Here is a 23,326-nt window from a genome sequence, read left to right on the forward strand (position 1 = left end):
GCCTCCTGCCCACCTGGGCACACCTGGGCTCATGTCCAGCCAGTGCCACCAGCACCCCCAGGGCCTTTTCCAGCTTTCCAGCCCCTCTGCCCCAGCCTGTGGTGCTCCATGGGGTTGTTTTGACCAAGGACACAACGCTTGGCCTTGGTGAACCTCATCCAATTGTTCCCAGCCCGTGGGTCCAGCCTGTCCAGATCTCTCTGCAGAGCCTTCCCACCCAACTTGGTGTGATCTGCAAACTGATTAAGGGTGCCCCCAGTCTCCTCATCCAGATAATTGATAAAGACATTAAGGTATTGAAGATAACTCCTATCCCAAAGGTTTCAATTTTGATCCTTGCCAGGGCCCAAGCAAAGGCAATCCAGAGTGTATCTGGGTGTAGGAATGAGAAGTGGCACAAATTCACCAGGGTCAGTAAACAGTGAGCAGCACCTGAGCAGTCCTGAGAGGCAGGACAGTGCCGAGGATAATCCTACGTGGTCAGGGAAGAGATGGGCTGTTATTGACAGGATTTTAAACAGCTCCCAGTTGCCTTAACTGTTTCCATCTGCCACCTTCCAAAGCTGCCTTGGGGCCGAAGTGGAAGTCAAATGAAAGACCCATCCCAGATAACCCCGAGGCTCTTTCCTAAACTCTGGCTCCTCTGCATCCGCAGTTCCTAAAAGAATACAGCACATCTTAAGCAGATTAATGTAATCTTGATCTTCCTCTCTTGCAGATCCTTTCTCTCCCTCTGTGCATCCCAGCAGCTCATAATCACCTTTAGGGGCATCCAAAAGGTGTTTTCACTGGGTGCACTTGGGCAACCCCACTCTCCCTCCCAATTTTTAGAAGGAGAAGCAGGGAGAGGAGAGGTGCTGTCAAATGGGACAGTGTTTCCTGTATGCAAATATTTATTTGCAATAATTATCCCCTTTTTTTGAGATTAAAAGAGCTATTCACATGTGAAAAGCAAACTGCCTTATCGCTCTTTTCAAATAATATGCTTAGAAAGTTTGACCAAGCATGAAAGTTCATCCTTCAATATTGCTACTTGTAATCCAACAAGAAATATTTACTGTGTTATAATTGGCATCATTAAGCTTAGGTGACGTTATTAATATTACTAATTAAACTGCTATAAACCTAGTTTGCAGTTACATAAACACATCATCTCCCGAATCGCCTGCCTACATGTTTTGGCATTGGAGGGGGGTGGATAAAAGCAAATTCAGATGCAAATGATATGAACATACTTTAATCAGAGGATCAGAGAAATCAGACACAGGGAAGGCTTATTAGGCCTGCTCCATTCTCCAGAGGCAGGGCTGAGATTGTCTCCCCATGGAGACTCCCAGGAGCTTTGGCTGGTCTAACTCTAAATGCCCCAAGCAATGGGACTTCTCCTGTGTCCCAGGAGGGACCTGCCTGCAGACTGACAGAAATGGGACTTGAGATTCAGCCTCTGTTTTCTTGCTGAGGCAGAATTCAGCTGCAAAATAGAGAAAATCCATTCTCGAGTCTTGAGGGAGGTCTTGAGATCAGAGCCACGGGCAGAGGAGAAGAGAAAGGTGTGTGTGAGGCATCTCTAAAGCTGTCTGTTAATGCAGCAGGGCTGGAAAATCATCTCCCTCCTCTCGGTTTGGCTTTCTGGCAGCACTGGGCCAGTCCTGGCACCGCTGGCAAGAACTGGCCACAGCCAACAGCAGAGCACTCAGAAGTTCAGATGTTTGACCCAGTTTCTCTACAGCTGGGAAATCCATCTTCTGTCTAGAATTTCCCTGACTTTGGCTACTCCAGGAATATCATGAGGACAGCATTTTCCCTGATCTGTTGGTATTTGGGTCCCATCTGGAGCCAGAAAGTGCGGAATCACGTGGAGCATTAAAAATAGGAATGCCCTGAGGAGGCAGCTCCTGCTTGCTTTGAGTTCCTGATCTCTCCTCTTATTCAATCACCTGTTTCTCACTGGATCAAAAGAGTATGGGAGCATCTAGGGCAGAGACCAGAGCCAGAGCAGCCCTTTCAGGATGGTGTTTTTCTAGAGGAGCTCATATCAGAGCAAATTTACTGCAGAAACAGCTTTAAAGCATTGCAGGTCCATTCCTTGGCGTGTCTGTGGCTCATGTGCAGAGTTCCACAGATCACCAAAAACTCCTAAACCTCCCAAACAAGCTTTTCTCAATTCAAACTGAAGGGAAAAGGTCTCTACAACCTCTCAGAAATAAATCCCCAAAGCAAGGGCACGTTTTCCGTGATGTCTGCACTACAAACATTGCTCTGTTGTTTGCATGCAAGGTATAGTGGAGGTTGCTCAGAGAGGCTTTTAGGTCTCAAGTTCACAGTTGTAACTCTAAACCAGCAAATCCATCTTTATTCCTGATGTTCACTAGCAGGTTGGTGTTCCCAGCTTTGTTTTTCCTTCCTCTGGCTCCCCTGGGCACTGCACAGTGAAGTTATCTGGGCTTTTCTAATGGAAAAAGCCAAGCACAAAGATGGAGATCTCAGTGTAATCAAAGGGTTTTGTCCAGTTCCAGCTACACTTTTGTAGCTTTTACTGACCCCTGATTCATCCCTGAATGGCAGGTAGGTCCCACACACTTCAGACTGAGTTGGGTGAGTGTCAGGGAGCCAGGACAGCACGGATAAAACCATGTCCATTCAGGCCACTGGGAATGGATGTTACAGCAAAAGGTTTGTGGCTGCTTGGAGGCCACAGAGCACTTCTGGGCTGTGTTGCCACCCTGGATCCATGAGCCCCATTTGGCCTGTCTGAGCTCCCTAGGTACATCTTGAAGCAATCCCCAGGCTGTTAGAAAATGAGTAAGTTTTGTTTCATCAGATGAAAACCGTAATCTTCTTGGGCAGCTCAATGTTTGTGCTAATGGGCTGCAGCTGCAGAGCTGTGACATGTCAGATCTCACCACACACACACCCCACACATGGACAAATGCACCCACATCTGGAACATGAAATAACAAAATTTCTCCTAAAATCCACTTTACAAAAATGTTCATCCCCACCTGGGAGCATCCTTTGAAATTTCTTTCAAGAGTAGCACCAAACCCATTCCCTTTGTTAATATTCCACTAGCGATGAACACATGTGTCTAGTGACTGTGGGACAGGGCAAGCTCAGAAGGGAAGCTTTGGTAGCATCCCTCAAAACTTAAGAGGTCGTAGGTTGGGAGAGGAAAGACTCTGAAGATTATCTAGACACTCCATGGCCTTGGAAGAATGGATCTTGAAGCATCCTGTCAGGAAAACCTTAAGTTTGGTTGAGCCTGGACTTAAACTGCTTTCCTCTTGCAGGATCTACTTTATGAGACCCCCATCCCTGACACAGCCAGACGTGGAGTGGTTGGTACTGTAAAAAATGGGTTGTTTTTGTTTAATAGAATTGTCACAAGGTGTCACCAGGGTGTGGATCAGCTCCTAACATCAAATACCGATGTACAAAGTAATATTTTCGTGCTGGAAGGTTCCTCTGTGTCTCTGATGCTTCAAAAGGGCTCAGATGCCTTTTGGTAGAGCCATTTTGGCCCATTTAGGTGCCAAAAAAGGGACATCTCTCAAGGTGCAGGATGAACGATCACTCAGCCTCTGCCCCTGTTAAAAGCCCAGGTGCCCCACTCAGTATTTAAGTGAGTTTTATTTTCTCCTTCCCGAGTTTCTGCATTTCTTTCCGTATTTCACACGGGGTGGATGATTCAGGGGCAGACAGAGAACAAAAATCACTAATTCCTGCAATAGCTCCTTCAGTGCAGAGTGGCTTGGGGACTGCTGAGTGCAAAACCCACCACGTTTCCCATGCCAGGAGTGTCAGACCTGTCTGCGCTCGTCTCAGGGCTGGTCTCAGATTTTTGGGAGAAGGAGGGAAGTGTCACAGAGCTCCTGAGATCCTCCTGTGTCTGATCAGGGGACACATGAAACAAGCCAGGTCATGGCAGTGACTCCTGACTCTCACTCCCAGCACGGGGGGACCAGCGGGGTTATGTTTTCATTGCTGCCTGTGGCTCTGGTGCTCTCAGCTCTTTGGAGGTTAAGTCAAGGTCTTGGCTTTGAGATTTTTGTTGTTATAACCTTTCGTGGGCAAATACTTCACGTGAAATCTGGCAGGCAGGCTGTGGCCAAAGAAATGCCATGTCTGCCCGAGCTGCCAGAGAACCAGAGCTCTGGCCGTGGCAGCCAGGCTTTGGCTAACAAACAGTGGTGAGTGGTGTGTTTTGGCAGCCAGCTTGCTTATCAAATTGATAGAGGAGCCTATAAGCAATTGCATCTGGATTTCAATGGGTTACCCAGCCTGCTCGGCTGCTTGGGATCCACGCCAGGGGAAAGCAGAGGAGTTGTGAGGAGAATACCCAATTTCCCTCTGCGAGGACTGATTTTAGTTTAATGCAGCCTCCTCGCCCTTAAATCCAATTAAAGGCCTATATTATGTCAGTGGAAATTTATGCCAATCCTAATATAGTCTAATAAGCCTTAAAATAGCACTTTGCTAGTGAAAAGTCCTGTGGTTTAATTTGATTCTGAGCCTAATAACAGGCTTAATATGCGGGAATTGGCCCCTTTTTCTTTTCTAACGGGGCTCCACATGCCTGCTCCCTTTTTAGGAACGAAAAGGTTCTCTCCAAAGCAGGGACAGGAGACAGCTCACCTCAGCAGGCTGCCTCTTTTCCACTTGCTTCATTTGTTGGCTGTGGGAAGTCTCTCTAAAGACATCCCAGGTTTGGCTGTGTAATGAAAAGCAGCGAATACCAGCCTGCAAAGACTCTGGTTTCACTTTCAGCTTTTCTGTGCCTTACTTTTCTTAGGCACTGTGGTCAAAATCATTACTTTGACCGTCACTCAGTCCCAGCTCAGGATCTGACCTTCAGAACAAGCTTTTTGCAGGTGCCTTCCACTGACAGCTTCAGAGACACAGCCCTTCCAATCTATCCACACCTCTAAAACTTTCCCTGGCCCCATCCTCTTTCAGGGTTTCCTTTGCTAAACCTCCCTGGGCCCTCCCTCTATCCCAGCATTGCAATGCCCACTAGCAGCCCGTGGTGCCCTCTTCCCTTGCTTGCTTGGGAGATGTTAATTCTTTTCCATAAATTTAGGATATTTCAGAAAACTTCTCTCCAACGGCCTCATCATCATCCCACAAATTGTTCTCTGGGATAAACTACATAAATCCCTGATACCTTTAGGCTTGTTAGACCACAGTCTCCAGCATTAACACTTCATAGAATCACAGAACCATCGAATATCTCAAGTTGGAAGGGGCCATTTAGATCAGGTTCAACTCCCTCCTCCTCACAGGCCTACCTGAAACCAAACCATCTGACCTAGAGCATTGTCCAGCTGCTTCTTGAAATCTGACAGGCTTGGTGAGACTTCCTTTCCCTGAAGGGTGTTGTCAGGAGATAAAGGCTGCAATGTTTAGGCAGTGGTCGGACTTGGGGGTGCTTTGAAGCAGCTTGTTTGGGTGGGAATCTGATCTTTCCACGGTGCTGATTAGAATCAGAAAATCATGGGATGGTTTGGGTTGGAAGAGGTCTTAAAGAGCATCCAGTGCCACCCCAGGCCATGGGCAGAGACATCTTCCACTATCCCAGGCTGCTCCAAGCCCCAGTGTCCAACCTGGCCTTGGAGACTGCCAGGGATCCAGGGGCAGCCACAGCTGCTCTGGGCACCCTGTGCCAGGGCCTCATCATCCTCCCAGTAGAGAATTTTTTTGTATAATATATTTTGTATAATATATATTAAATAATATTTAATCTAGAAATGCTTGGACCTGCTTCTGGCTGCTGAACACTTTGCTCAGCCCATCTGCTCTGAGGTAACATTTGATTTGGAGGGGGGCTGTCAGCTCCAGCCTCACACCCTGCTCCCCTGCCCTGGCTGTCCTGGGCTGCTGCTCAGCTTTCCTGCACACAGTTACCCAGCTGCTGCTCTGCAGTCCACAGATGACTGAATTTTGGGGGTGGGCGGGGTGATTTTGATATAGCACTTACTAAAATGCGTGGAGATAAAAGCCTCGGCAGAAACATAAAAGGCCCTTTGTACTTGCAAGTTGTTACTGTTATTTTTCGATTAAAAACAATAGTAAACAGAGGCCCTCAGAGCTGCCTTCAGGAAAAAAAAATAAAGGGGGAAAAAAGAATGATTTGATCTTAAAATAAGAGAAAACACTTTTTTTGGAGCACCTAATAGATTTAGGTGCCTAAGCCCCTTTGAGTCACGCAGTCTGACACCCCAGCTGGCACAGCTCTGCTCTCCTGCCTGAACCAAAGGCCATAAACCCTCCCCATCGGGTCCAATTCATCTCTGGGTTACTCTCTTGGCATCAAACAGATTTATGCTGGTAGGAAATTTGGCCCAGAGCCCTGATGAGCAGCGCCGTGGCTCGGCAGTCCCAGGTGGCAGTTTTGTGTCTCCGGGACCTCTTATTCCTCCGCTCCTTTGTACGGAAGGCGACTTCACGCTGCCACTTCTTTATCCCTGCCACTGCCCAGCCCAGCCCTGTCTCCCATCTACCTAGGGGCAGGCTGGTGGGTTAAGGGAGCTTTGTTAATGCCCTAATCCTCACGTGTCCTCAGCCTCACAAAGCTGCTGCTCCGCGGCCCCGGCCGCGCTCGCGGATCCGTAATGTCCCGTGTCCAATCGATTGCCGCGCTCGCTCTGGCTGCCGGCTCTCGGCAGCTTCTCCAGCGAGGGCCAGATTGCTCTGGCAAGCTCATCCATCCTTCAGGGATGGGGGCAGAAGGCGGAGAGGTGGGGGGGTGGATGCCTGGGATTGGGTATTTGGGATTGAGGGGGGAGGGAGAGCTGGCAGGCAGTGAGGAAAGGAAAGGTTGGAGTAGTGCAGGAGCTGGTGAGGGGCACAGAGGTGTCATCTTCTTCGTCCCAAAGCCTTCTCTCTTGATGGTGACCCCAAGCCAGGTCTCATGGAGCATGTGGTGTTTAATTGCACCACTTCTCATGGCCATTGTATGATCCTTTCCTTCTCATCCATATCCCTGAATTGACTCTGACCCCCCAAACTTTTGTGCATCCAGTGGCCAAGGACACAGAAAAATGAAATTAATCTGCCAAGGTTTGTACTTCCCGTCTCTGCCCCTAAGTCTGCAGTTTCAATTCCTTGCCTAATCCTTCCCATAGCTCAGGACAGGCAAGTTTCCAAAAGTTTTGGGCCTAAAAATGTCTTTATATGCGAGATGGAGAAGTGGAAGTTCTCTGATCCAAGGGACTGGGTCTGCATTAGGAAGTGTCATATTTATTTCTAATCCTAGAAGCATTTAAATGCTAGATATAAAAATGTGGGGGTTTTTTTATGCATAGTGAAGCTGTTCAGGATTCTTTTCAAGGTTTTTATGGCTCCTTCTGTGCTCTCCACATTTAAGCCCAGGGTGACTCAGTCATCTGGTTTCATAGAGGACAAGAATCCCTGTCCCAATAAATTGCTTTACAAACTTCTTGAAAGGTTTCTGAAGTTTCTTAAATGGCTCTGGCTTATTGAGGCAAGATAAAGGTATGGGAGAAGCAAGGGGGAAATGGGTTTATTTCCAAAGGCTGTGCACTGAGAGCCTCACGTGTCAGGAAATTGCACTCCCATCCTCGTTTTTAAAGCCTTGTGCAGCACCACAGCTCGTGTTGGTGTGTCCTGTGCACCTTCCCTGCACTGCTCTGTCCAGGAATGGGCTTTGGGATGCTGTTCCATGGGATGTAGTCCCAGACATGATTTGGGAAATTTCCATTCCACTTTACCTTGGCTTTCCCCAGCCCTGGTGCTGGGTATTTCCTCTATCCCTTATTTACCCCTTTTCCCCCAAGGCTTGTGAATGCAGCCCAGCAGCAAAGACTGACCTGTCTGTGGCTCTAAGAGAGCTGGAGAGGGACTTTGGACAAGGCTCTGGAGAGGCAGGACAAGAGGGAAGAGCTTCAGACTGACAGAGGGCAGGGCTAGATTGGATGTCAGGAGACAATATCCTGGTTGATAGGAAGGAAGATGTTCAAAGCCATGGTTGCCTCCATAAACCTTTCATGGAATGATAAAGCAGCCCTGAAAGCCAGTGGCCATCTGTGGCCATCTGCTGTGCAGCCCCTCAGGTTCTGAAATCATGAGTCAGGCATCAGGAACCATCAGATTAAAAAATTACTATACATTTGAACTTTTTTTGATTGTCTTATATTTTCTCAGTGTTTGTGCTGATTTCCAGCCTCCTTTCTTTATCTTGGTTTCTCCTGAAACCCTCAAGGCAGTGGTTCCTGTTGGGTGGTGTACATGAATTGGGGGGCTGCTTCACGACTGGCCCTCCTCAGTTTGAAGTAGGTGAGGTCATATTTTCAGGCCTCAGCCACCCAAGAACTCAGAATTTCCTTTTACGCAGAGAAGCCAGCACTGGGATTCCAAATGAATCACTTAAATACAGGAGCTGGAGAATCCAGAAGCTTTTTCTGGATTTTTCTGGATCCAAATATTTCTGGAAAATCCAGAAGTCAGGCTGGATGGAGCTCTGAGCAACCTGCTTGAAGACATCCCTGCTGATTGCAGGGGGGGGTTGGACAAGATGATCTTTAAAGGTCCCTTCCAACCCAAACGGTTCAACAATTCCACAAATTCCGAATAAACTCCGAGCTGCTGCGAAAACCTCCTTGGAATCAGGAGAGCAGACAGGGAATAGTTCACACCAGACAGTGCCTTGGACAAAGCCAAACTCGCTGGAGGGCTCCAGGTCAATCCTTGCTCCGTGGTGGTTTAGTTGCCATAGAGACAACCAGGTCTCACTTCATCCTCCAGCACTGTTGCTATTCACCGGCGACCCCTCCGGATTAAAGTTGGAGTGTTTTGGATCATTCTCTTTATTTTATCAGTGCTGTAGCACACCACCTAATCCTAGATGTACCTCTCAGGAAGGGAAAAAATAAAAAGAAAGAGACAAAAAAGCCAACCTCCTTCCCCACCATTTGTTGTTGAGGCCAATTATCCGAAGGGGTGACAAGTAGAAAAATGAATTAACCAGAGCTTTGTAATGTCAGCGTTATTTATCGTGTCTAACTTTGCCCAGCTCAGCTGTGGATCAGCAGAGAAGTGCTTTTATTCTTCCCTCCTCTCTTTGATGCTGTTTATCCCTTTCCTCCCTTCCTTGGCTTTCTGGAGGTCCTTTGCTCTGCCACACCATCATTTGGAATCTTTTTCTCCTGCTCCAAACCAGGTGGGTTTCCCAGATGAGACGAGGTGCTGGGGAAGAGATGCCCTGCAGGAGGTGGAGGAGGGGGTCTCCTGGCTCTCATTTTCCCCATCCTCCCCCTCTACCCCTGTGATAATCAAACCCCTCCGTTGGCTTTATTTCCTTTGATCTCTAACTCACACAAACAGTAGGTGCTCAGACTGGAACCTTTTACCTTTTTTCCCCCCCTTCTGCCTTTTCCCGTGCATACTTTGCTGAGTCTACGCCCTCTCCCACCTGCTGCAGCAAAGACTTTCAAAAGGAAAACTGGCACTTGCTGGCAGGAGGCAGGAAAACAAGGGACGTTCAACCGGGATCCAGCCTGAAAGCAACGCCCTGGCAAGAAGCCCACAAACACTTCAGATGTGAAGCACCAAGTCACAGAGCAAAGAGGCAAAAAATGCATCCTTGTAAAGCCATAGTGAGGCTGCACCTGCTCGGAGCGGCTGTAGCCAGTACACTGTGACACTTCAAAGCTGCCAGGGAATGAGATACTGGAATAAGATACCCCTGGCAGGGTGTAAAAGTAGCCAAATCTTGCACTGAGGCAGCCGGAGTGCTGCTTGACGTAGGGAGCAAGCCTGGAGGATAATATGTGTGTATCCAAATGACAGATGATGGGGAAAGAAATAAATTATCTTGCAGTGTGTCTGTCCCTGTATGAGTGTTGCTGGCTTCCCTGCATGGATTTTGAGACCATCTTCACTGTGAATTTCTCCTTCCAACACCCACAGCCTGCAGATCCTACAAATGCATTAATAAATCAATCAGGTTATTGGCTCCAGAGGTGATAGCTGGGTTTGCTGGTTCAGCTGGGCCGGTTTTCTCTGTTTAAAATCCAGTTGTTTCCTCTCTGAAGGTATCTTGGTGGGGTAGGCTAGCCCTGATCCGACAGCACGTCAGGAATTCTCCTGGAGGAGTGGGCAGCTGCACCAGTGTGGCATGCAGACTGTCAACTGGCAGTAAATCTGCTTCGAGCTCTTTTGTTGTGCCAAGCAATTGCTGAATAACTTCTCTAAATTACTTCCAGTCGATATCTCTTATATGAAAAGCTCACAGAAAGCTTATTATGTTCAAAATTCGGCAGATACGGATTCCCACACGCTAAACATCCATTAGCAACTGGATAAAGGCAACTCTTGGGATCACATTTCTATAGGGGCAGCTTTTCGCAGACGTGCAGGTGAAGTTGGCTTTGTGTGAAGCATCTCGGATGCATTCTCATACAAGTGAAAATAAATTGTTAATAAAATCTAGTGGTTGATGCCAGGCATGAGATGGGCAGGACTGCAGGCAAAGCCAGAACATGCTGTTGAATAATCCTGAAGAGGAGGGAAAATTTAGTTGTTTGTAGGTGATTTTTAGCCCCACGCTTCAAGGGTTAATTTTGGAGAGATCAGATCTTTGAGTGGTGATAAGAACATCTCTCTTCTCACTGCCTGGACATGATCTCAGTGCACTCCTTGCCACGAGGCTGCTGAGCGGGCATTTCAGTGGATTTCTTTTGTTTTAAATGTGAGGTTATTGTTAACACGCTGGGTAAAATGTCATGGCACGATTTTCAAATCCTGCACAGGGCTGACACTTCTCAAATTAAAGATCCTGGGATACTGGGGAAGCAGCAGAGATGACCTCTCCCAAAATGGCCCCTTCCAAAGCAGCTGCCCACAGGCAGATTTTCACTTTAGAAGGAACAAGAGGCTGTACAGCTGGATCCCGTGAAGGTGAAATTATTCCCTCTTCGTCCAGCTGCTAGAAAAGCCTTAAAAATAACCAGTTAAGTCAATGCACCAATTACTCTGTGGTTACAACCTCCAGAAGGTAATTCAGATCTCAACTGCCCTGGGAAGGGATGTGTCTTTTTCCTGTTGACTGGATGGGAAGCCTGAGATGACTTAATTCCCAGCTCAACCTTGTGGCTAACTAAAGCTCAGTGGGGTAAAACCAGTCACAACTCTGGTTTTGACTTCATTTTTCTATGCTAGGATCATTTCTTGGGAAAGGGGTTGTCAGATCTCAGAAAAGAAAAAAAAGTGGAGTGTTGGAAAGTGTAGAAAAGTAAAGATTAGTTAATTTATACACCTTTCAGGGCATCCAATTTGAACCAACTTGTGTTTGAAACAAACATTGTCGCTGTTAGACTTGATATTGACTATGGTGGATTCAAAGCAGAGCCTCCAAATCTCCAGTTCTTCAGTTTTGAGGAGCTTTCAGTGATGAACCAGACAATTTGTTTTGGCCACTGCTGAGATGATGTCCTGCACCAAAATCCACCATCCAAACTGCCACCAATCTGCTGCTGCCTGTGACGTGAACTTGTCAGGGTCAGTCCCTACTGTTTTCTTCTGAGAAGACAATCCTTGGGATGGCTTCAGGCTAAGGCACAGCTGAAGGAGACCCTGAGATCAGCTCAGTTGGTTGGAGCATGGTGCTAATAATGCCAGGATTGAAGGTTTGGTCCCTATATGGGCTGCCCATTTCAGAGCTGGACTCGATGATCCTTGTGGGTCCCTTCCAGCTCAGAATATTCTGTTATTCTGTGTGATTGTTGTGGTGAAAAGTTGAATTTGGCTACAGTGAAGGGGGACATCTCCTTTACCTGGTGGCTTGAATACATGTGCAGGGACTCAAGGGTCTGTGCCCTGAAGGTTGGTCAGCCCAGGCTGGGTGACCAATTGCTTTGACCTCCTCCAGCCAGATGAAGGTTCCACCTTTGCCATCTTTTGCAGATACCTCTGGTCACACCCTCTTCATGCTCCAGGCCAACTGGACATCAGCCTGCCACAAACTGGAAGCCCCAGAGTGGTGCTGGTTTCATTTTCATCCCGTGGCTGTTGATGCCACTGTGAGCCCAAAGCAGGGACAGTGGTGGCAGCAGGGACTGGGAGGGGATTGGTGTGATATCCTAAATCACTCTGCGTGTGTTTATATGCCTGTGTGTTCATTCATGTGGGACAACAATCTGAAATGAACCCACATTAACCCCTGACCAGTGACCATGGATAACACCTGGGAAGGATGTCCCTGCACCACTGCTGGCCATAACCTCTTGTGTCACCGGTTTGACTGCATTGCCACAGAGATGGCAGGCAAAGAAATGAGTGGTGATTCAGGCCAGTAATATTTGGTATCCTCCAGGCTCTTTGCCAGCAGGGATTTACCCAGGGCTGATCTTCCCTCTGCACTCAGCAGCTCGAGCGATTCAGCCAGCAAAGCGTCCCAAATCCCAGCATCACCTGATGGATTTTATCCATCTCTCTTCCCATCTCTTCCCAGTCTCCTGTCCTTTCATCCTCCTTGGTGCTGGCAGAGAGGGACTGCAGGCTGCCATGTGGGCAGCAATCTCATGTCCAGGGGAATTAAAGGGATCTAGGAATATGGGATGCTCCCTGGCGCTCCTGGCCCTGACTCCCCACTGTTTGGAGCCGGATGGTGCCGTACCTTGCAGGCAAAGGATCAGAAGACATCGTGTCCCTTGTCAGCGAGCTGTCACCAGGGTCCTGGCTGCAGCTGGGCATGTGGGCAGGATGTGATTTATTTACTCATTGCCGAGGGTTCATTAGTGCCAGCCCCCATTCAGATGGAAGTTTCCAGGATCCCAGGGGGAGCCAGTCCAGCTTGGCAGCTGACATGATGCTCTGGGCAGGAGGTGGATGGCAGCATCCCTGAGTGCATATCACACGTGGCAGAGGAGGAGAGCAGAGGGATGAAGGAGCTGGAAGCATCCATGGAAGTAGGGCTGGGAAAGCACATTGCTCCAGTTTGCACAGCAGATGTGCCAGCGAGAGCTGGAGTTCCTTGCCCAAGGTAAATGCCTGTGTTTGCCATTGTCAGAGTGATTTGTTGGCCCCCCAGGCTCTTCTGAGAGCGAGAGGTTGTCCCATCTCTTCTCTCCAGTTGCCACTACCTCTGGAGAGCAGTGCTGCCCAAGCCCTTTGGGAGAGCACGCTCCAGTGCTTGTTGAATCCCCACTGCCATCAGCTGCATCCCTCTGATATCCCTAAAAATGCCCTCTCTCGAGCCTTGCCTGTTTGCATCACCAGAGTGGAGATGGACCAAGCACTTGGGACCTGCTCTAGTTCAGGAGAAATGGATCTCACATCCATTATTTAGATCTCCCCATGCCTGGGCATGGAGAAGTGTGTTTAACACATTTTGTTTGCTTGGTGCATGTTGAAACACACCTGTTCTTCCTGACATTTCGATCTCCACAATTCCCCAGCAGGACATTGTAGACAGCTGGAGGTTGGTCTTTTTTCCCAGGTAATAAGTGACAGTACAGGAGGAAATGGCTTCATTGAGCCAGGTGAAGTTTAGACTGGCTGTTAGGAAAAATTTCTTCATGGAGAAGATTGTCAAACATTGGAACAGGCTGCCCAGGGAAGTGGTGGAATCATTGCCCCTGGAAATGTCCCAAAAATGTGTAGATGTGGTGCTTCGGGACACATTTTAGTGCTGAAGATGGAAGTGTCAGATTGATGGTTGAACTCGATGAACTCAGTGAACTTTTCCAGCTTTAATGATTCCTTGATTCTATTCTTCGATGGTGTTTCTGTGGTTGCATCAGGCTTGGTTTGAAGCTGTGGCTTTGTTTGCATATTTACTTTCCCTGTGTTCACTGCTCATTTAGGCACCCTGGGAACGTCTGTGAGAATTTCAGAAGAGGCTGAATAAACTTTCAGTTGCTGCTGTGTCTCACCCCAGAATTAGCTGCATTCCTTCAGTGGATTAAGTGATTTTCTGTACTTTCTAATTTATAGCAATCTCGATATTCTCAGATATGTGCTGGGTTCTCCCCTCACTCATCACTGCTGTAAACTGGGCGTGAACTTGGCACCCAAGAGGAGCTGTCCTTGTATTGTCTGAATGTTTTACGTGGGCAGGTGCTGACAGGACAAGGGCTGAGGGTTTTAAACTAAGAGAGGAGAGATTTAGTTTGGATATTAGTTAGAAATTCTTGGCTGGGAGGGTGGTGAGGCCCTGGCACAGGGTGCCTAGAGAAGCTGTGGCTGCCCCTGGATCCCTGGCAGTGTCCAAGGCCAGGTTGGATGGGGCTTGGAGCAACCTGGGATAGTAGGAGGTGTCCCTGCCCATGGCAGGGGTGGAATGAGATGATCTCCCTGTCTGTATGTGTTGGCTGTAAATCCCCTGGAGGAACCTGGGATGGAAGTTCCCTTAACAAAATAATCAGTGCTATATTAAGTTTTGAGTGTAAACAGGTGCACAAGGTTTGGCTTTCTAGAAATAAACTCAGAGGCAGCAAAGTGCGGGGGAAAAGAGAGTCCAGAGCCTCGAGGAGTTAAATGAACACTTTGGAGCTTAAGAACCTCCTGATGCTTCATGGGAAAATGGGAAAATGGGAAAATATTCTATTTAGAGACTGTACTGCTCACACATCAGATGTTTTCTCCAGTTCTCTCTCTCTCTCCCTGTGTAATCTTTTTTTTTTTTTCTTTTTTAAATTATCATCGGGGGCAATTTGCATGAGAGGGATCTTTGTCTGTGAAGTGCCCATCTGCTGTGCAGCCCCACCTCCCCCCTGACGACACAGCCATCTGCTTTTGACATCACAGCCACGAGGGGCTGCGGCCAGGGAGCCACTGGCACTTGATTAACACCTTGCTGCGATGTCACCCTGCTATCTGGAAGGATTCCCAGGTGCTTTCCCTGGGTCCTTCACCCCAGACAGGGATGAGCTGGCTCAGGCTGGTCTGGGCTGGTGAGTGGGAGGTGCAGACGACCAGAGCCACGAGCAGTTTTGAGCAGGGACTGTGATTTTTGATTTGCCTTTGTGTCACACATCACGTGAAGGAGAAGTCCCCGTGTCTCTGCCTCCTGGGAATTGAATAATAATAATTATGAGGCTGATGATCACTCTTATGAAGCAGTGTTTGATTAGCTTCACTTGCATCTGCTTGAGACACTTCTAATTACACAGCAGTGTCCTGGTGTCATTCATTCTCCAAACTAAAACTGATTTGCCCTTCAGAGCTCGTCCCACCTCAGTTAGTGACGCTCAAAACCAGGCTGAGAAGGGAGGACATCCACTGCAGACCTCGCTCTTTGACTAATTTACCTGCTCAGGGCCTAGATATTACAAGGATAAGCACAACATATCTGAAAAAAAGTGTATCCAACAGCCCAGATGGTCATGGCTTGGTGAAAACAGTGCCACGTTCCAAAATGCCAGCACTCATCTCGCTGTGTGTCCTCGGGTGGGTAACAGCACGAGCTGTCACAATTGCTGCACGCAGGAATTTGCTGTGGTGAATTAAGAGAGTTGCCTTCAGGTTAAAGCCCTGCTGCATCTGGATTTCTGGGCATATATGTTCATTTTCCTACCTAAACTCCTTGTCCAGGTGGCGTTTGAGGTCTGTGGTTTTCATGTGTGGTTTCTTCTTGTTTTTTTTTTTTTTTTTTTTTCCCTCCACATAAATCTGCAGTGGGTTTCTCTCCTTTGGGAAGGAACAGAAGCACTGCAAAGCCTCTCTGGTCTGGCTGCCATCCACCCAGAAACCCTGGGCACCTCCCAGGCACGTGTGGGGATCAGCTGTAAATCCAACACGTCCGGGAAGGGCTGTGCTCTGCACAACCCCCATTGGAGCAGGCTGGGAGATCCCACTTCATTTCATGGAGCATGGAAGTGCTGCTGCAAGCTCTTTTCCCTGGTTATTTTAATCAGCCAAAAGTGCAGGGTGATGCTGACTGAAAACTTGTATCAAATTCAGGGCAATTTTTATTTATTTATTTTTTTCAATGAAAGAAATCTGCAAGCAAGGCTTGGATAGGAATTTGGAAAATGTTGTAGGTTTAGGGTTTTGAAATGAAACTTATGAATTATTCCTCTGGGAACTGAGCTTATCTTCAAAATCCACTGAAACAAAACAGCCAACCGTAATATTATTGATTAATATCAGCATGGTGGTGACATTGCTTTTGATGATAATAATAAAAGACCAATACAAGAAGAGGGAAAAAATATGTTTTGTTTCGGGTCAATCAAGTTGTTTTGTTTTACCTGACCCATTGCCCTTCACTAATCTTTAGTTTAAGTCAGAAAAGTGCAGGAAACGATTGGTGTGGATTAACCCTGACCAAAACTAAGACCAACAAGAGACGTTTTCCTTGGCTTGCAACCAGGATGTTTGATCCTGGGAACGACCAGGTCTCCACCCAACGGGCTGAGGGGCTTGGGGGCATTTTTAGCTTTATGCTGGGATTTTTCTCTACCCACCCTTGTGGCTGGTGCCTTTCCATGCTAGGGTGGCCTTCGCCCAATTTCCTCAGTTGGTCAAATGTGTGCACAGCCACTCCTCACCACACTCCATCAAGGCAGGGAGGTTAAACCCTGGAGTGAAGTGCTTCTGAGCAGGTTCCCAGCCTCTCCAGCCTCTCCTGCTTTGCATGGGAAATACTGATGCACGACCCTAAATTCCTCCTGAATCCAGGCCTGTTCTTCCCCCTTCTGCCACGGCCGGGAGGAACTGAAAGAAGCAGCAGGGCAAATTGCTCCCCAAAGTTTTCCTTGCCTGTCAGCATTAATCTCATTGCAGAGCTGCTGCTGCAGCAGGTGCACAGATTATTCTAATATTGCCACCGTCCCTGCCAGGAGAGGCTCGTGCTGGATGATAACACTCCTGTAATCCACTTACTGGAGGTGGTTTCTCACTGCGGTTTGAATACAGCTTCTCCCTCTGATCATGTCTCCGTCAGTGCCGGCACCACTCTGAGCCGCTGGAAACTCTTAATCCTTTGCAAGCATCTGTCAAATTCTTTCCCCACCCGGGACCCCTCTTTTGGTGAGCACTGAGTTCCGTGGGAGATGAAAGGCAGCAGCACCTTGCAGGACCAAAGGCACGTTTATGAGCTGCACAGGAGGCACACGGGCGCTTTGAAGGGTCCGGGGGGAGCGGGAAGAAAACCCTTCCCTTCCAAAATCTTGGAAAGAGGGCATCCTGACGATGGAACAAATCCACCAGCAGTCAAATGCTGAAGCATCTCCCCCTCCTTGTCCTGTGCAGGCAGACTGGAGCGCCCGGAATGCCGGAACTGGTGGGAGCTGGCAGGATGCCGGGGCTGCACAGAAGGCTGGGGGGCTTGTGCCATGTGCGAGCCGGGCAGACTGGCAGCAGCTGTTGGGAAGTCAGGGAGTTTGGGTTTGTTTGCAAAGCGGGACGTGGGGGTGAGAGGCTGAGGGGGAGCAGACAGCCTCCCGTCTCCCCCTCTCGAGGGTGGTGCTGCTTTTTCTTCTAAACGCAAAGAGGGTTTTTTTTCTGTGCCCCGTGAAATAGGGGGACGATGGAGTTATTCAAGTCTATTGAAAGCTGCGCACAAAAGCTTCCCCAGGCTGCTTCTCTTCGTGGTGCAGGTCTCCACCCAACGGGCTGAGGGGCTTGGGGGCATTTTTAGCTTTATGCTAGGATTTTTCTCTACCCACCCTTGTGGCTGGTGCCTTTCCATGCTAGGGTGGCCTTCGCCCAATTTCCTTAGTTGGTCAAATTAATTGACTCTGTTTTATTAAACAACTCATAATTGAAGTATTGAAGGCTTTTGGGTTGCCTTAAAGCCTTGATCTATTACTGTGCTTGTCATTGTTTAAAACATAAAATGTCTCAGCTATCCCTTTCTTCTCCTTGGGAAGTCCAAAGGAGTGAAGCTTTGCAGATTGTGGATGACACAGAACATCATACATTTGTTTTCCCCTTTTCTAGCAATTCAACACATTGTGCTTTTGCAGAGGTTCAAAAGTTCGCTCAGCAACAGTTGGTTCTTGGAGCTTGCTGCAAAGGCCTGTGAGGAAACTTAAAAAACCCCAACCAACACCATTCCATGGCTGCAGGACATAACAGCAACAAACCACAAGTAATGCCCTTAATATTACTCAAATTATGCAAGAATGCAACCCCCAAACCCCAGCATAGCCGTGTTTTCTGTTTCTTTACCATATGCGAGCGTGTTCTGCGAGTAGTTAGAGGTAAAGCCTGACCTTTACGTCAGGCGCTTTCTGACTTTCTTTTAATTTGACCCAGCGGCTGGGATCAAAGCCCTGGTATGTTCAGACAGCCTAAAAATGTAGAGAAATCCTGTTTGTCCTTCAGCACACTTTAGTATTCAGTTGGAAGAGCGTTGTGGAGAACGGCTGGGCGAAGGGCTGGATTAGCAGATGTTGCCCACATCACGTTGACAGCGCCGCGTTTGTGATCGGTGCCACTTCCAGATCCCAGAGCCAAGTGTTGTGCTCCGCTCTCCTAAATGCTCGCAGACGTTCGAGGCAGCGGCCTGACAGATGGAACCCAAAATCGTGCGGAATGCACTCAAACAGAGAAGCCACCGAGCGGGGACGGCTGCTGGGCCAGACGGGGTTTGATGGGTTGTGGGGGTGGTTCACGAGGCAGCTGGAGAGAAAAGGGGATCCCCTCCTGGCAGGAGAGGTGAACAATGTCACGGGATGTGAACTCACTGGCTGTTTCCTGGCTCTGTTGGTGGTGAAGGATGGCGAGCAAAGGTTTCTCCTCAAAAGATGGTTCAGGGAAATAATTGAATTACTGGGTTTTACCTTGTTCCGAGGTGATTCAGGAGTGGGCAGCAGTGCACGGCCTGCCAGGGAAACTGGGATGAGCTGGGTGCTCCTGGGGAGGGATTCTGCCATCTGGTTTGGTGTTGGGAGGGCACTCAGAGTGATGGGGCCAGGCTCTTCCTGAAGCTCCTATAATGCCCCTAAAGCGTAAAAATTGTAACAGATCTGATGAGCAGCCCTGAGTTCATTAGCATTGCCAAAATCAGGCTTTGATCCCAATCATTGTAGGGCAGTAGGACTATGTGACCTTTAAAGGTCTCTTCCACCCCAAACCATTCTATGATTCTGTAAGTCTACAGTCAGGATTCGAAGGTGCCCATGCATTTATCCACAGATTGCTGCACGCAGCAGTCCCTGGGTACACCCTGCCATCCCCTCTTGTCCCAGTTCCAGCAGAGTTTTCCCCACAGGTCCCTTCTGCAGCTGTAAAGGAGTCCCCAGAGCATCCCAGCCAGGCTGGTGACGCAGGGGCTCACACCGTGTGTCCCCAGACCTGTCAGCAGCCCGCAGGAGCATTTTGTGCACAATGAAGATGGCAGACTGTCAAAGCTTTAGCTGTGCTTCCCTGACTCCTCAGCCAGCTTCCAGAGAGGGGCTGCAGTATCTTCTGGGCTGTCAGCCATGCCAGAGAGCTGGAATTCTGGAGCCTGTCTCTTGGCACTGCTGCTGGCCACCGTGCCTCCTCTGTCTGCTGCTGCTGCAGGCAGTTTGCAGGTTTTGTCTCTGGGAGGATGCTAAACACCATCCCTGCCCCTTGGATGCCCAATTTGTTTAATTACCCAGCGCGTTTGCCAGTGTGGTTTTGGCAGGAGCCACATCCTGTAGTGTCTCAAGGTGAAGCCCGGAGCTGCTCCAAGGGTTAACACCTCCCAAGACCCATCCTCGGTAAGCAGAGTCGGGGTAATCCCCCTGGTTTGGTAGCAAAAGCATAGAAAACACAAACCCAAGCTGTGCCATGTCATTTGGGGACAGCAGAAGTGATTGTGGCTCATTTTATATTCCAGTTGGGAGTTAACAAAAGGAGCCAGGATTTGCCGCTTGACTTTTGCTCGGCAGCACCGTGGTGCTCCTGCGCTCCCCCGAGCACCTTCCTCCAACAGAAAAACCAGCAACACCTCCTTTGAGGAGATTTATGAGCCAGCAGGGCTGACACCACTTTGCTCAGTCCCTCAAGGCGCAAGCACGGCCCCAGCCTTTATTTTTTTTTCAGCGGGGAGGGTCCCCTTAGTGGCGATAAACGCGGCGTGGCATCGAACTTCAAAGGGTGCCGGAGCAAACTTCTCCAGTCCGGTGCCACATGGCGAGGAGGGGCAGGGCTCGAGTGACAGATGCACCCACAGATGCACAGCCAGGGGACAGATGTGCCCCTTGGCAAGGGGCAGGGCCTTAGGAGAAGAGATGCAGACCCCAACTGTTGTTTCACCCCCCATCCCTGCCCACAGGCCACCCTATATTTTGTAGGAATTTTACTGCGATGGAAATTTAGCTGCCCGGAGCGGAGGAGGAGCAATTCCTGCTGTGGGGTGGAGCCTGTTTGGTGTGTTCCCATTTTCTGGTTGGGTTCTGGCCAGGGGGGATTTGGCTCCTGTGGTGTGACCTGGTGAGCAGCACGTGGTGACAACTGGGGGATGCCGGTGGAGCCACACCCTCAGTGTATCCCAGCTCCAGTCCTCGGGGTGGCATGGAAACAAAAGGATTGAGATGGTGTGAAATAAATGCCATTAATTTCCCCTTAAATTGAGATTTCTTTCGCTGCTCTCTCGAAGCACTTTCTCTGCAGAGAGGCTCAAGTGCCCACACACGCTGCTCCCTCCTGGGGTGCGCTGTGACCCGCTAATTCCACCCTGGAGGTGTTAAACTGCATCTGCACTAGGTGCTAAAAGGTGTTTCGTCCTGTTGCCCGTGCGGAATAAAAGGAAACACCGAAAGAAAAAGCACTTACTTCTCCTGTCTTGCCAAGGTCTCTGCACTCTGTGTGGCTGGGCCGTCTTCCTTGCTGCTCTCGGTGTTTTTCAAGTCTGGATAAACGCAGAGAGCAGGAGTTTGTGTGTCTGTGTAGGCAGGAATTCTCCCATAGTCCAGCAGTGAACGTCTTGGTCCAGGCTGGGAACGAGCTTTATTCTCCCTGCGTCGTCCCTGGTTTGTTTTCCATATTTTGCAATTTAACTGCAAATCCTGGTGGACCTACCTGACAGGAACACTAATGCCCTGTGCCCTGCAGCCACGCTGCTGCAGCTTTTCCATGGCACATTATCCAGCCTTGCAGTGCTGGGAATGCTGTGACTTCTTGTTGGAGTATAAAAGTGGAGGAAAAGAGGCAGCTTTTCTTGCCCTGTTCTCCATGAGTATCTCCCAGGCGTCCACAAGCAGGTATCCACCACCTTCCCGGGCTGCAGATCGACTCACTGCCTTCCTGGCTTCTCCTTGGACTCTGGAATCTCCTGCCTTTGCTCCTCGACCAGAGGTCAGGCTGCCCAGGGCAGATCCTTGGAGGCTTCTGGGCAGAGCTGCATCAAGTCTTAGCAAATTTGAGCAGGTCCAGAAGCAGCTCCTGCTGTTATACCCCAACCTGCAAACACCCAGGGAGGCAAATAACCACAATTCATAACAAAACAAAGCTGTTAGGATTCTCCTTTGTGGCGTTAATGAAGGTAATTAGGCTGCGTGCGACGAGACAGAGGTTGGAAGGCGCGGAGAGCAGAGCATGATTTCGCCAGAACATGATTTTCGTGGTTTCCTTCTTTAGACAGGACCTTTTATCCTTAAACAGGGTGAGGGAAAGGGGCGGACAGGAAGGGTAGAGCTCATCCAGGGTTCTGCGAGATGTGCTACAGCTGCAACATGTTGGAGAAAGGGTTTTTAGGGGAGGATGTGAACAGGGCTGTTCCTCCTGTCTGGAGGGACTTCCCAGCATCAGTGCGGCCGAGTTTTTCTTTACTGTCGGTGGTTTCCTCCTGCCCTGACCCTGCTGGTGGGGAAATCTTCCCCATCCTTCCAGTGGGACAGCAGCTGGCAGCTCCCACCACCTCTGTCTGCACCCATTTGGAAGCCTGGGGACAGCATGCTGTCCTGTCTGTCCCTCCTGGCAGGCAGGGGATTGGAACTCGATGGTCTTTAAGATGCTTTTCAACCCAAAACAACTGCACAGGAAAGGGGGGATGTGACTTCTGTACCACGGCGCAATCTCTCCTCGCCTCCAGCAAAACAAAAAGAAACCCCCAAACCACCAGCCAGCAAATAAATAAAATAAATCAGTGTCCCATTGTGATGATGGCTGAGGGTGACAGGAGGAGGAGGAGGAGGAAGAGACTTTCAAGGCAAGTTGTGCCAGTGGATCCCGGTTAGCAGAGCTGTCTGGCGCCTGAGAGGGATGTCTGTGAATGAAGGGAATTTGCGACGCTGCTTCCACACGCTGCAGATGAGGCGGCTGCGCTCGTGTCCTCGTGTCCATGCACATCTCACCCAAACTTGGGCATTTCTATCCCGAATCCTGCGGGCTGGGAAAGCAGAGCCGCGGCACAATGCGGCTGCCGCCGTCTCACCTCATTGTGGATTCCTGGGGAGTGCAGGATTCGAAGGGGGAGCAGGTGCACGCTTGGGAGGAGGTGGGACCAGCAATTATCAGCCCGAGCGTTAATTGTCGAATTAACATCACACTGTGTAACACAAGTAAATAAGAGTCGGCAGTTTGGGTTTCTTGCAGAAACCTTCATTCCAAGGGCTTTGTGTCTGCTCTGATCTCTCTTGCACCTCACGTTACAGAGCCTGGCAGCAGTGCCTGGTGGTGTCTGAAATAGCGGGGATGGTTTTTCCCCGTCTTGCGCTGCAAAGCAGGATTCAGTGTGGGATGAACATGCAGAACTGGCCTGGACGCAATTTCTGCAAAAGTGCCTATATTAACACAGTCTATTATCCTGGCTGCAGATTGGGTGTGGGTGGCTCTCCATCCTTTTGGCAATTTCCGTGGGTTTTCTGCTGGTAACTTTGACCAGAAGCTGTTAAAAATCTGCTGTGCATTCCACACTCAGAGGCAGCTGCATTCCAGGAGTGGAGTGACAGTCAGAGCCGAACCCCCCTTTTCTCCAGGCATCTTCATCTGTGAGGCACTGCAGGTCCTTCGGGATGATTATAAGGTATTTATAGTTGAGGAGATGGATGACTTAGTCCTAACAGTCTGAATGATATCGCAGTCATGGCAGCCTTAAACACAGACAGCTAGAGGTCACATTTGATTACATAAAAACTGGATTTCAGCCGAAGCAGCTGGGAGAGATGTTCCTCCCTCCTTGAGAAATGACAAGTGCAAAAAAAAAAAAAAACCCCATCCTTCCTGACTCGGGTTCCTGAGGCAGCCAAGAGCAGAGTGTGGGGTTGGGTGCCAGTGGCTCTGTTATCCTTGGCAGCGGGAAGAAACTTGTTAGTGGTGGTGGCACAGCCCAGCTGGCAGGGTGGAGAGGCCGTGGCAAGCGGAGTGTCCCCAGCATCCGTCTCCCTGTCCCCTTCCAGGGAGTGCATCAGGACGTGTCTCATTTCTGCGCTGATTCCTCGCCCGCGCC

General features: G+C 49.2%; 1 protein-coding gene across 6 annotated transcripts in view; it reads left to right on the forward strand.

The window, feature by feature from the left end:
• PLXNA4 (plexin A4) overlaps positions 1-23,326 on the forward strand; it is a 394,209-nt gene that overhangs the window by 133,639 nt on the left and 237,244 nt on the right. The window contains exon 5 of one of the 6 annotated variants that reach the window (XM_069034287.1): positions 17,040-17,051. The exons of the other annotated variants lie outside the window; for them this stretch is intronic. Coding sequence (XP_068890388.1) covers positions 17,040-17,051 — 12 coding nt within the window. The remainder of the gene's footprint in view (positions 1-17,039; positions 17,052-23,326) is intronic. 6 annotated transcript variants of the gene reach the window in all.

This window comes from Aphelocoma coerulescens, chromosome 1A, assembly GCF_041296385.1.
Source record: "Aphelocoma coerulescens isolate FSJ_1873_10779 chromosome 1A, UR_Acoe_1.0, whole genome shotgun sequence".
NCBI lineage: Eukaryota > Metazoa > Chordata > Aves > Passeriformes > Corvidae > Aphelocoma > Aphelocoma coerulescens.